Below are 13,390 nucleotides of genomic sequence, written 5' to 3' on the forward strand. Positions count from 1 at the left end.
ACAGTGGAGGCTATAAATGAAATAAAGGAGGGCCTGTCAGACATACGGCTGTTCTCAATGCAGAACCGATACGCACTGGATTATCTGCTGGCTGGGGAAGGAGGTGCCATTGTAAAAGGGAAATGTATTATGGACCCTGAACACCGCTTGGGCCAGGCTCTGGGGGCATATAAAGCACCGCGAGGTCAGGTATAAAGTCGGATGACTATATAACCCGCCTCTGATGAGCCTCTGCTGAGTTTTCGCCCTGATAGATGTCATAAAATGACAAAAGGGGGGAATGAGGAATTAAGGTAAAATACGAAGTAAGTCTGATTAAGTCAAGGACTAAAAAGATAGCCGTCTGGGTAAAGGTTAATTAGAAACAACTATCACTGCTTGCTTTGCTATGGACGGTTGCGAAGTGATTAACGTCCTAATCACATAATGTTCCAACAGATACAACAATAGGATTTACCGGATTGGTCATAACTGGGGACTGGGAAGTGCCTACGGGGCTAGTTGTGATTGGACGAACATGTTGCCATGCCCCTCAATTGTACCCCCTCCATTCTGTTATTTGGAAACTACATAAGCATTGTCTTGGTATGTATGAGTATGTACGTCCCATCCTGTTCCGGAGACCGTGGGCTCTGCAGGAGCAGACTTGGAGGAATCATCGCAGCGCTGCATTAAGAGTTTGAATTGAAGAACAAGTGTTTGGATGAATTATTATTGAACTAGAGTGACATAAAGAACCGGGATCGTCACAAGGACACGCAGATCTCTATGTATTTCCCCATTTCCAAACTTGACATCATTCAGATAATAATCTGCTTTCCTGTTCTTTCCACCAAAGTGGATAACCTCACATTTATCCACGTTAAACTGCATCTGCCCACTCACACAACCTGTCCAAGTCACCCTGCATCCTCATAGCATCTTCCTCACAGTTCATACTGCCACCCAGCTTTGTGTTATCCGCAAATTTGCTAATGTTTGAACATTAACAATTGAACGAATAACACATAATGCTTCAAATTAAATTAAAAATGCTTGCTTCAAATCTGAGAAAGAGGCAGTTGATAAACTCTGCTGTGCCCTGCGCCCAGTGGGAAATAATAGTTCCAGCCGGTGAACTCGAAGGCTGATTATTATCTGAATGTTGTCAGATTAGGAAGAAGGGGAGGTGCAAAGAGACCAAAGCGTTCTTGCATGTCACTCATTGAAAGTAAGCATACAGGTACAGCAGGCAGCGAAGAAAGCTCATGGCATGTTTGCCTTCAGAGCGACAGGATTTGAGTACAGGAGCAATGAGGTCACACCCGGAGTATTGGGAGCAGTCTTGGTATCCTAATTTGAGGAAGGCCATTCTTGCTTTTGCGGGAGTAATCAGGTTCACGAGGTTAATCCCCGGGATGGCGGGACTGACATATGGTAAAAGAATATGGTCAGCCTGAAGAAGGGTCTCTACCCGAAACGCCGCCCATTCCTTCTCTCCCGAGATGCTGCCTGACCTGCTGAGTTACTCCAGCATTTTGTGAAAAAATAGCTTCGATTTGTACCAGCATCTGCAGTTATTTTCATATACTACCCATATCATAAAAGAATGAATCGACTGGGCTTAAATTTACTGGAATATAGAAGGACGAGAGGGAATCGGATAGAAACATATAACATTCTTAAGGGATTGGACAGGCTAGATGCAGGGGACAATTACCATTTTGGGGCGTCCAGAACCAGGAGTCACAGTTTAAGGATAAAGTGCAGGTCATTTAGCACTGAGATGAGGAAAAACGTTTTCACCCAGAGAGTTGTGAATATGTGGAATTCTCTCCCACGGGGGTACTGATTGAGAGTGATCAGCCATGATCGCATTGAATGGCGGTGCTGGCTCGAAGGGCTGAATGGCCTACTCCTGCACCTATTGTCTATTGTCTATTGTCTATTGGAAGGCATTGGATTTACTGGATGTATTCAAGGGAGAGCTAGATACATCTCTTGGGGTTAACGGAGTCAAAGGATATGGGATATGGGGAGAAGCCACGAACAGGGTACTGATTCTGGATGATCATTTCTATGTTGTCTATGTTTTCTAACACAAGGTGAGGCTCTGTTAAATGTGCAGTTTGTTTTGTGATGAATGGTTTCAGACCAGTCGACAGGTTGATGTTATTTCAAGCCCACAGACCAGACAGAAAAGTTTGTCTGGAGGCAAATGACCAACTCATCCTTGTGGCCTGTCCACAAGCAGTTTTGAGAGAGGTGCCACACACACCGACAATATTTGTTCCTATTTGTCAAGAAATGCATGAGAACATGTTTACCATCACGGTGTGTACATCTGGTACATGTAGAAATGGAAAGAAACACTTCACTTAAGCAGTTGACAGTCCGATTTTTGAGCTAATCTTGGTCTTGGGTCTTGGTCCTCCAAAATATTCCAAATGGAATTTAAACTGGAGGTGGCGGAGTATGGACTTGAGCAAGAAGGGCTTATTGGAAAAGAGCTGCCTGGAATGTAGTTGCGTCTGGTTGAGTAATTATAGTAGGGTGAAGACTATTCCATGCTTTAATTTTGCGAGAGAAGAATGAATTGCTGTTCACATCTTTCTTGACAGCCGATATCTCAAATTGAACCGAATGCCCTCATCTACCACTGATGTATTTCGGTTTGGTGTAAATGTCATTATCTATGTCGAGCTAACCATTTAACATTTTGTAAAAACAGGTCAAATGGTGGGCTTTACGTTTGTCTTGCAGAATGTTCCACCACAATGAATTTAGAAGTTCGGTAACACTCGCTTCCCTCACATAGGTATTTGTAACAAAACGAGCTGCCTGTCTTTGACATGCTCGATGGAAGAAAAGTTTTAAATTCTGTATGGATTCCATGCTGCACCTGCGTATCCCAAATGTGTTCTGAAGCAGTCCCGTAGTCCTTGCTTGCCCAACCTCCCCCGACAGCTCCGAAACCTGTTTCAGGGCAACAATTGTGAGATATCCTGGGAAAGGTTGTACATTTATTCAAAGGAAGTACATTTATTCAATGTTATCATTGTGGACAGTGATGGGTCTGGATAAGCAGTGACATTATCAGTGTGGTCAGCGATGGGTCTGGATAAGCAGTGACATTATCAGTGTGGTCATTAATGGGTCTGGATAAGCAGCGACATTATCAGTGTGGTCAGTGATGGGTCTGGATAAGCAGTGACATTATCAGTGTGGTCAGCGATGGGTCTGGATCAGCAGTGACATTATCAGTGTAGGACAATAACTGCAGATGCTGGTACAAATCGAAGGTATCACAAAATGCTGGAGTAACTCAGCAGGTCAGGCAGCATCTAGGAGAGAGGGAATGGGTGGCATTTCGGGTCGAGACCCTTCTTCAGACTGATGTCAGGGGGCGGGACAAAGAAAGGATATAGGTGGAGACAGGAAGACAGTGGGAGAATTGGGAAGGGGAGGAGCGGGAGAGCGGGGGAAATAGAGAGACAGGGGAACTATCTAAAGTTGGAGGTCATTGTTCATACCATTGGGCTGCAAGCTGCCCAAGTGAAACATGAGGTGCTGTTCCTCCAATCTCCAGTGGGCCTCACTATGGCACCAGAGGAGGCCCATGACAGAAAGGTCAGACTGGGAGTGGGAAGGGAAATCGAAGTGCTCAGCCACCGGGAGATCAGGTTGGTTAAGGCGGACTGAGCAAAGGTTTATTTGACACGTTTTTACGACACATAATATGACACATTATCAAAGTGGTCAGTGATGGGTCTTGATAAACGGTGACATTATCAGTGTGGTCAGTGATGTCTCTGGATAAACAGTGGCATTATCAGTGTGGTCAGTGATGGGTATGTATTAGCAGTGACATTATCAGTGTGGTCAGTGAAGGGTCTGGATAAGCAGTGACATTATCAGTGTGGTCAGTGATGGGTCTGGATAAGCAGCGGCATTATCAGTGTGGTCAGTGATGGGTCTGGATTAGCAGCGGCATTATCAGTGTGGTCAGTGAAGGGTCTGGATAAGCAGTGACATTATCAGTGTGGTCAGTGATGTCTCTGGATAAACAGTGGCATTATCAGTGTGGTCAGTGATGGGTATGTATTAGCAGTGACATTATCAGTGTGGTCAGTGAAGGGTCTGGATAAGCAGTGACATTATCAGTGTGGTCAGTGATGGGTCCGGATTAGCAGCGGCATTATCAGTGTGGTCAGTGATGGGTCTGGATTAGCAGTGGCATGACCTCATTTAATTTCGACCGCCATCTTTTGGGTGAAATACACGACGGGATAACAATCGTCTGTTTTGCATTATTTCAGATGTTTGACTGTAATGGTTTAACGCGGGCTCAGTATCTTTTGTTTATCTATTACATCTTGCTGCTCTCCCCACGCTAGTAAACACGGTAAAACACATATATATTTGTTTATTACAGTTATCTGAATAGATGTGTTGAAAATAAGTAAATGTATCTCTCCAGCATCAAATCATCTGTCTGGCTGTCCATGCAGCGGTTCAGAAAGTGCTGCCACGCACAAAGAGTTTATTCCTGTGTAGAAAGGAAGTGCAGACTTTAAACAACAGATCGACAGGAAATGCTGTCTTCAGTCTGAAGAAGGGTCTCGACCCGAAACGTCGCCCATTGCTTCTCTCCAGAGATGCTGCCCGACGCGCTGATTTCCTCCAGCATTTTGTGTTTACCTTCGAGATAGATACGATATGCTGGAGTAACTCGGCGGGTCAGGCAGCATCTCTGAAGAAATAATAGTTGACATTTCAGGTCGACACCCTTCTTCAGATTGATACTCAGTCAAAAAGGGTCTCGAACCGAAACGGAACCTATAACTTTTTTCCAGAGATGCTGCCCGACCGAATGAGGTACTCTAGCATTTTGTGTCTGTCTTCGACTTAATTGCTGTGCGTATCTGTCAAGTAATTGAAAAGTGCATAACTGGGACACGTTGAAACAGAAAGAAGCAGTTCTGAGATCAAAGACAGTTATTTTTTAAAAGGGTCGATGTATGTGACAGGCAATATTTATGTTTTGTGTTTAATCTGCACATTTGAAAAATGTCGACACCTGTTGATTTTACTTCCTTAGATTTCCAGACAAGTTTATTGGTGACTAAATGGCATGGGTGTACCTGGTACACTCGTCAGACACAGGTTGCTGTGTCCCATGGGGAGGGATAGTACGTTTGAGTTCCAATTTCATCTCCCTCTGAACCTTTCCTCTCCATGTACCTGCTCAAATGCTTTGTGTTATTATTTTGAACCACGGCACTAACCATGCCAACATGATTCTATGCACCTCTGTGAGATCGAGCACTCTTTATCCTCCTGCGCTCCAAGGAATAAATTCTTGGCTTGTCCAACCTCTCCCAGTAACTCCGCTCCGAACCTTGTTCCGGGGACACACAGTCGTAAATCTTCACTGCACTCGTTACAACTTCGTGGCAAACACAGTAAAGAGCAATTTCTATGTGACGATTGTTTAAAATCCATGCCTACGGAACAAGAAGCGATTGAAATGGTAAAACATTTGACTTCCCTCTGCAACAAGGGAGGATTCATGCTATAGAAATGGATCAGCAACAGCCGTGCTGTACTGGAAACCATTCCACTAGATAACAGGGCCAAGGAGACCCGGGAGTTGGATTTGGACAAGGACAATCTGCCTATGAAGAGAGCACTGCGATTGCACTGGTTCGTTGAAACAGATGTGTTCAAGTTCAGAATTTCGATTCAGGAACGACCATGTACAAGAAGAAGAATCCTATCCGTGATTGGTTCTCTTTACGACCCTTTTGGGATTCCTTGCACCATTTACACTACCAGCCAAGTAAATTTTACAAGATCTCAGGAAGACGAAATTTGAATGGGATGAGAGTACAACGCAAACCTTCTCTCAGCGATAGACAAAGTGGTTAGTAGATCTCGACAAGATCTCGGAGTTCAGCGTGGAACGGTGTATGAAGCCTACAAACTTTGTTCGAATCAAATTTGCACAGCTGCATCATTTGTCTGACGTAAGTGAAAATGGTTACGGTACTGTTTCATATCTGAGACTGGAAACTGATAACAATGAAGTACATGCTGCATTCTTAACGGGAAAGTTCAGAATGGCACCATTGAAGCAAATGACGATTCCCAGAATGGAGCTTGCAGCCTCAGTCTTGGCTCTCAGAATTGCCATATTGCTGCAAAAAGAAAGGCAGCTTAAGCTGGAGGAATCTACCTTCTGGACTGATAGCATGACAGTGCTTAAGTACATCAACAATGAAGACAAACGCTTCCAAACATTTGTAGCAAACAGGATCTCTTTTATAAGGGTTGCGACTAATGTATCACAGTGGAAGTATGTTAATACCAAGGAAAATCCTGCGGATGAAGCCTCTAGAGGGTTAACAGCAAACCTGGAGCAGTAAGAGATAGATCAATGGGCCATAGTACCTCTGTAAACCAGATCGAGAATTGCCAAGATTTAACCTAGAAACTGAAATATCTGCTAATGATCCTGAGATCAAGCAAGATATCTCAGTGAACGCCATTATCAAGGATCCATTGAATTCAACAATCTATTTAATTACCCATTTCTCATCATGGAATAAGTTGAAGGCTTTGGTAGCTTAGATTCTTAAACTACAATGCTTTTGCTGTGGACTCGTAAGAGAAAGACAAACTCGGGATGCTTTGAGCAGCTTTGAAACGGATCCTGACAAGCTGAAAGAAAAAGTTGACAAAGAGATGCAAGTCTTCAAGGCATCATACCGGGGACCGTGCTGATGGCCTGATGATCTTTTTAAGGCAGAAACGATGCATTTATCTCTTTCTGTCAAAGACAATGATACAAGGAAGAGCTATCAACATTACAAGCTGATGAGCATGGTGTTAAAATAAGTAGTCATTTATGCAGGCTTGATCCGATACTGGATAAAGGATGTCTGAGACTAGCTGGTCGCCTGAATAAACTAGCGATGCCTGAAGAGGCTAAGCATCCTATTATTCTCTCCAAGAACTTTCATATTTCAACATTGCTGTTACGACATTTTATGAACAGATCGGGCATGGGGGAAGAAATCAAATGCTGTCGCAACTTCGTAAGCTTTTATAGCTCCTTTTAATATCTATTGGTAATTACTTCATTGTATACGGAGAACAATTAGGGGCCGATGTGTAGGAGCCATTTACGCTTAAATTAGTTACTATCATCATATTACGGCTTTGTTTAATATTCCTAGTTTCTGTTTTTTTGTTGTTGCTTGCTTGTTGGTGTGATTTGATACGTAATGGGGAGTGCCTACATCTGAGGAGGCTAGCGGAGCCACAGAGATTGGGGGTCAGTTTAGTCTCGGAGGATGGAGAGAATACAGTTTTTAACCATATGACCACACTACCACAACCACGACCACACGACTACACGATCTCGACTGTATTGTTTGCAGAAGAAACAGTTGATAAGAACCAAAAGTTATGAATTACTCTTTTGATTTGTGCTACTTAAATAAAGACCAATTAATCAAGAAACAGCGTTTGGAAGATTTGTTGTTGTTATCTCAGGGTGCGGTGTGTGCATCAGCTATACCTCCACTCCATCCCGAGCAGTAATGGCTATCGAAGTTGGACTTTGAGATGGTATAGAAACTGCCATTACATAAAATATAATAAAATATACATTGCCCCGCTTAGATAGTCCAGTGTTTTGTGTTTATCTTTGGTATAAACCAGCAATTGCGGATGCTTGTTATTGTCTTCGAAAGTAATATTTTATCAGGGGCTACCCTCAGTGTCGATATTCAGTGGAACTGGGATTAATGGAAGGAAGGGAGTGTGTGAGAAGCACGCCAGGACCGGGGACTGTTGGACCAGATGCGGTTATCAAGGCGGGGAAGCAGCATTATATCACCACCACTATTCGTGGTCAAAAATGTGAGGAAGAAATGTCGAATGGAAATTCAAACGAATATTTCAGTATCTGTCTTGCAATATCAGGGACGCCGTGGTGTGAATGATGATTTATTTTGGGTGGAAAAATACGATAGCTGCAGTGGTAGATGCGATCACTGGTGATATTCATCGAAATCGCACCAACATTAAATGAAATAACCCAGTGTCAGGGAACATCCATTCATTGGAAAGCATGAATTCCTATTTGCAGTGAAACATACACAAAGTGCTGGTGTAACAGAGGGTCAGGCAGCATTTTTGGAGAACGTGTAGAGGTGACGTTTCGGATTGTGACCGTTATTCAGACTCTCTTTTCAGCGACCCGCTTTTTTTTTACTCGATCGTTAAGTTGTTTGCTTGCCATCTCCCATGGCGCAGTCAATGGCTGTGACGCAAGGTGTTTGTTTCGTGAGTGTCACTAATGATGATCAGAAGATATGAGTTCATGTCGCTGGAGACCTATCGCTCTGTATATCTCGGTGCGCACCAGAAAGCAGGGCCACAGAGCTGCGGCGATGACGGACTGACTGAGCCACAGGAGTTAATTGTGTCTTACAGCTATGGGATATCCATTGATCTATCGAATTGAAGATATATATTACCCTACCATAGCGAATGTCGCTGTTTTCGGTAATTTGTTTTGTCTTTGATTTTCATGTACGTGTTCATGCTGTGAGACATTCGGTGAAGTACTCCGTCGCTGCCGACCTTAAACAAACATTTTTTTCCTGTTCCAATAATTAATTTGTTTAATTTGGTCAGACATCCATTTTCCTTGTGTAACTACCGCAGTGTGTACGTCATGCCCGTTGTTTATCCTGGCCTGCGTCACTCTCTCTACATCCTCGCCACCGCGCCATAGTCAGTACTGCCGATGTCGCACAGTTCCGGAGATGCAGGTTCAATCTCTACCTCCCGTGCCACATGTGCAATGTTTCATCGTTCGTCCTCCTCCGACTCCGCGCTATTCCTGGCTGCGCTCATCTTTCCTCCCACGTGCAGTTGACCTGCCTATTAATGGTTCTCTCACTACTGTATACGGGCCTGAGTGTGGATGGATGCTGCAATCTGGAGGGCAGTTGATAAGAATGTGGACGGAATTAAAAGCTGTGAACGTAATATACATTGGCGTTTGATGGGTTGCGTGGACACCGCGATCCAAACGCCGCACTCGCTGTACTTTGTCGGGGCGAAAGATCATTTGGTCAACGCATCCAAGTTTGAAAACCTTCCAATCAGACAATGTTCCTCAGATACATTTGTGCAGGTCTTGTGTCAGTAATACCTCTTCTGTCCTTCACAGTGAACTTTTTGGCGATAGTGATACTCTGTCGAGGTAAATGCGGTCTCTCCAAATGCATCACTCGCTACCTGATGGCCATGGCAGCGTCTGATCTCCTGGTCGGCATCACTGATCCGTTTCTACGTAAGACTATTCAAATTCATTTTCCGTATTCTTTTCTGAACATTACTCCCGTGTGCACGACTATCACATTCCTCGTCTTTGCAACCACCGTGGTCTCTGTCTGGCTGACGGTAGCCTTCACCTTCGATCGGTTTGTGGCCATTTGTTGTGAGAAGCTGAAAATAAGATATTGTACCGAGAGAACGGCGGCTGTAGTTATCGGGGCAGTGGTCGTGCTGGGCTGTTTGGAGAATATTCCCAGGTGTTTTACGATGGAGCCTAGCTACGAATTTGATAATCTCCCCTGGGAGTGCTACGCTAAACCCACCTTCTATACGTCGTCTGCATGGATCGCATATGATGTCACACACCGCGTTCTGACCCCTTGTCTCCCATTCTTTCTGATTCTTCTGATCAATGTGCTGACGGTCAGGCGGATTGTAGCGGCCAGCAGAGTCCGCAGGGGTCTCCGGGGCCGCAGCAACGGAGAGAATGACAAGGACCCGGAGATGGAGAACCGCAGGAAATCCATTGTTTTACTCTTTAGTATCACGGGCACTTTCATATTGCTGTGGGCAACACAAGCTGCCTTTTACATCTTTACGCGTATTGCGAAGATCGGATATGACGGCTCCCCCACCGGTTATTACAATATCACGACCGTCACTTCGGGGTTCTTACAGCTTCTCAGTACCTGCACCAACACGTGTATATACGTGGCGACCCAGAGTAAATTCAGACAGGAGCTGATGAACGCGGTGAAATTCCCACTCAGGATAATTCGTGCACTTGTTCGCTCATAAAGTCATGCTACACACACATCAAAAACAAGCTCTTTAACCCTTCGATCCACGCCGACAATCTATCACCCATTTTCACTTATTTTAGTTTTTTAATCGTACTCCGTTAAACTGCCCAAACTTTTAAATGCAAACGTACACGGCGAGGACAAGTTACGGAATACCTGCGGAATTCAGAGTCACAAAGCACGGAATCTGGCCCTGGGGCTCAGCTCTTCCATGCTCCATCGACGTGAGTCCCATTTGCCTGCGATTGCCCATCATTCATCATAATCATTTATATTCATGCACCCTGTCCACGTGTATTTTAAAGTGTTGGAACCCCCCCCCCCTGCAGATGCTGTTTTAAATCGAAGGTAGACACAAAATGCTGCAGTAACTCGGGAGAGAAGGAATGAGTGTCATCACCAAACTGATGCAAAATGCTCATTTGCCCTATCTCATGAACGTGAGTTTGAAATGATTGCATTTATGTATTATTTAACGGTTTTGTTTCAATAGCGTTTACAAAAACAATCCTTTTTGGTTGAACGTGGTGCACGCAATAAAAAAATCATAATTCTGCATTCTCAACTGTGGTATATATTTTTTACGCTGACCGGTGCATTTGTGCATAGAATATGGAAATGTACAGCGCAGGAAAGATAAGTTCGGCCCATCATTTCTTGGCCGAACATGATGTCAAGATATATTTATGTCATCTGCTGACGCATGATCCAAATCCCGCAAGTCTTTGATTGTCCACGTGCCCATGCAAATGCATCATAAAAGCCATTGTAGATGGGCTATTGCATGCTAGCCAATCGTAGTGTTTGTTAGTAGTGATGTAGATGGGCTATTGCATGCTAGCCAATCGTAGTGTTTGTTAGTAGTAGTCCCGCCCATTATGTGCTGTATATATTAAGAACTTGCCTGCGTCAGTCAGTCGGTGCAGCAGCTCGGAGCTGGAATGTACTGCACCTCCTGTGATGTAAGTGTTGCATTAAAAGCCATGTGTTGTATTACAGCGGTGGTATGATCACTTCATTACATGGTGTCAGTCGATTCGAACCTACTCCTCTGTGTTTATCGGGTTTTATTTTCATTGTTTAGTTGCTCCTGTTTTACTCTATTATGGCTAATTCGTGCCGTCGCCCGGACCTTCTGGTTTTTGATTTAGACATTGCTGAACGATGGCGCATTTTAGAGCGTGACTATACTCATTATGCTCGCATTGTTCATCGCAATGACCCTCTTGATGTGCGTGCATCTGTTTTACACAACCTTGCGGGTCCTGAGGCTATGAACCGAGCTGACAACTTTGTTTTTGCTCCTGCTGTTGTGGGTGATGGCGACCAGGTAATCACTCCTGCCGAGACTATAGATGACCCTGCGGTTCTATTAAACTAATTCAGGGAACTGTGTCAGATGCCTTCGAACCATATAATTGAAAGAACAAAGTTCTATGCTCGTTTCCAGCGGGCTGATGAACCGGTTGAACAGTTCATTAGTGACCTCCGCCACATGGCTGCGAGCTGTCGATTTGGTGCGTTGCGGGACGAACATGTTCGAGATAGGTTGGTAGGGGGCATGCTTGATGACAAACTGAGAGCTGTGCTGCTTCGCAACACTGAGTTGACCCTAAACCAGGCTATCCACTCCTGCCGTATTTCGGAGATTACTGCTTCCCATGCTGTTCCTGTCCATTTCAACCCACGCCAGCAGCATAGCGTTAACCTTACAGACTTCTCCTCCCGCAGACCCTCTAACGCGCCTGATGCTCGCTGTTTGAATTGCAAAGGGTCGTCAGTTCTGTGCTTCTTCCGGAAAGACTTGGAATTCCTGTAAAAAGTTGAACCATTTCGCTAGGTGTTGTCGTTCTCGTGTGACTGCTAATGTTCCCAGGACCAGTTTGCACCTGCTTCACCAGGAATTCGCCGATCACGATTCACAGGGGTCAGCCCCCACGCTCTGTTCCGTCAGTGCAGATAGCAGTTTAGTCATTCATTCCCTCTTCCCTCCGTCTAACAAGCTACTTGACCCTGCAGTAACTGTGTTTGTAAATAGCAGGCCTCTACTCGCCAAGGTAGACACGGGTGCGAAGGTCAACGTTATGTCAGTAACTGCGTTCGACAAAATTCGCGCTGCTGAGCGTATTGATAAAGCCTCCTCAACGCTTCGGGCTTATGGGGGAGAGATCCTGCACCCACTTGGAAAGTGGGTGCAGGAGCAAATACAAAGTTGTCACTGTTGGTGAGCAGACCCGCACCCTGCTGTTTTACATTGTTGCATCAAATTCAGAGACGTTGCTCGGTATCAACGCATGCCGCGATCTAGGCCTGGTGTTTTTCGGCCACGCGGTCCACAAACTATGCCTCGCTGATGAGCCTACTCAACAGCTGCTGTCGCATTACAAAGACCTCTTTGATGATGAACTGGGCACGCTGTCTGCCAAATATCGCATCACTGTGGATCCTGCCGTCACTCCTGTGGTCCGAGCGCCACATCGGGTTCCACATGCCATGCGTGACAGAATATACAATGAACTCAAACGCATGGTCTCAATGGGTGTTATTGCCGAAGTAGCTGACCCGTCTGATTGGGTTTCCACAATGGTCGTCGCAACTAAGAAAAATAAGCAGGAGAACCGCATCTGCATCAATCCCAGAGATCTTAATACGGCTATCAAGCGCCCTCACTACCCTATGCGAACCATAGAAGATGTAGCTGCACAGATTGGTAACGCAGCAGTGTTTTCGGTCCTGGATGCCAAAATCTCTTTTTGGAAGTTTCCACTTAACACGGAATCCTCCAACCTCACTACTTCCGCCACACCTTTTGGCCGTTTCAAGTTTCTGAGGATGCCTTTCGGCATCAACTCCACCAGCGAAGTTTTCCAACGTACCATGGAACAGTTGTTTTGCGGAGTACCCGTGCGCCATCATCGTTGATGATATTCTTATCTACGGTCGCGACCTGGCTGAACACGATGTTAATCTGAAGCGTGTACTCGACCGCGCCAGGGACATTAATCTCAAACTGAATCCACTAAAGTGCAGGTTTCGCCTTCCTGAGGTCATTTACGTCGGACATGTTTTCACCAGCAGCGGTCTCCGACCAGATCCACTGAAAACTGCAGCCATCAATGAGCGGCCGGTTCCTACCGACTTTGTCGGTTTATAACGATTCCTCGGCATGGTTAATTATATGGGTGTGGCGGATCAGGCCACTCCTCGGGTCAGCCCCCTCGTTACGTGACGGACAGGTGAAAGGGGTTAAA

The 13,390-nt window shown here is 45.1% G+C and overlaps 1 protein-coding gene across 1 annotated transcript; it reads left to right on the plus strand.

The window, feature by feature from the left end:
• The first annotated feature begins 9,168 nt into the window (after positions 1-9,168).
• On the plus strand, positions 9,169-10,134 carry LOC144611280 (putative G-protein coupled receptor 139). The gene has a single exon (XM_078430325.1). It carries the CDS (start codon positions 9,169-9,171, stop codon positions 10,132-10,134), a length of 966 nt encoding a protein of 321 aa, XP_078286451.1.
• Positions 10,135-13,390: the final 3,256 nt, after the last annotated feature.

Source organism: Rhinoraja longicauda, chromosome 39 (assembly GCF_053455715.1).
Source record: "Rhinoraja longicauda isolate Sanriku21f chromosome 39, sRhiLon1.1, whole genome shotgun sequence".
NCBI classification, from domain to species: Eukaryota; Metazoa; Chordata; class Chondrichthyes; order Rajiformes; family Arhynchobatidae; genus Rhinoraja; species Rhinoraja longicauda.

What these genes read in the sequence shown, in the direction of transcription:
- LOC144611280 (XM_078430325.1), top strand. Translation starts at nt 9,169, where the DNA reads ATGTTCCTCAGATACATTTGTGCAGGTCTTGTGTCAGTAATACCTCTT.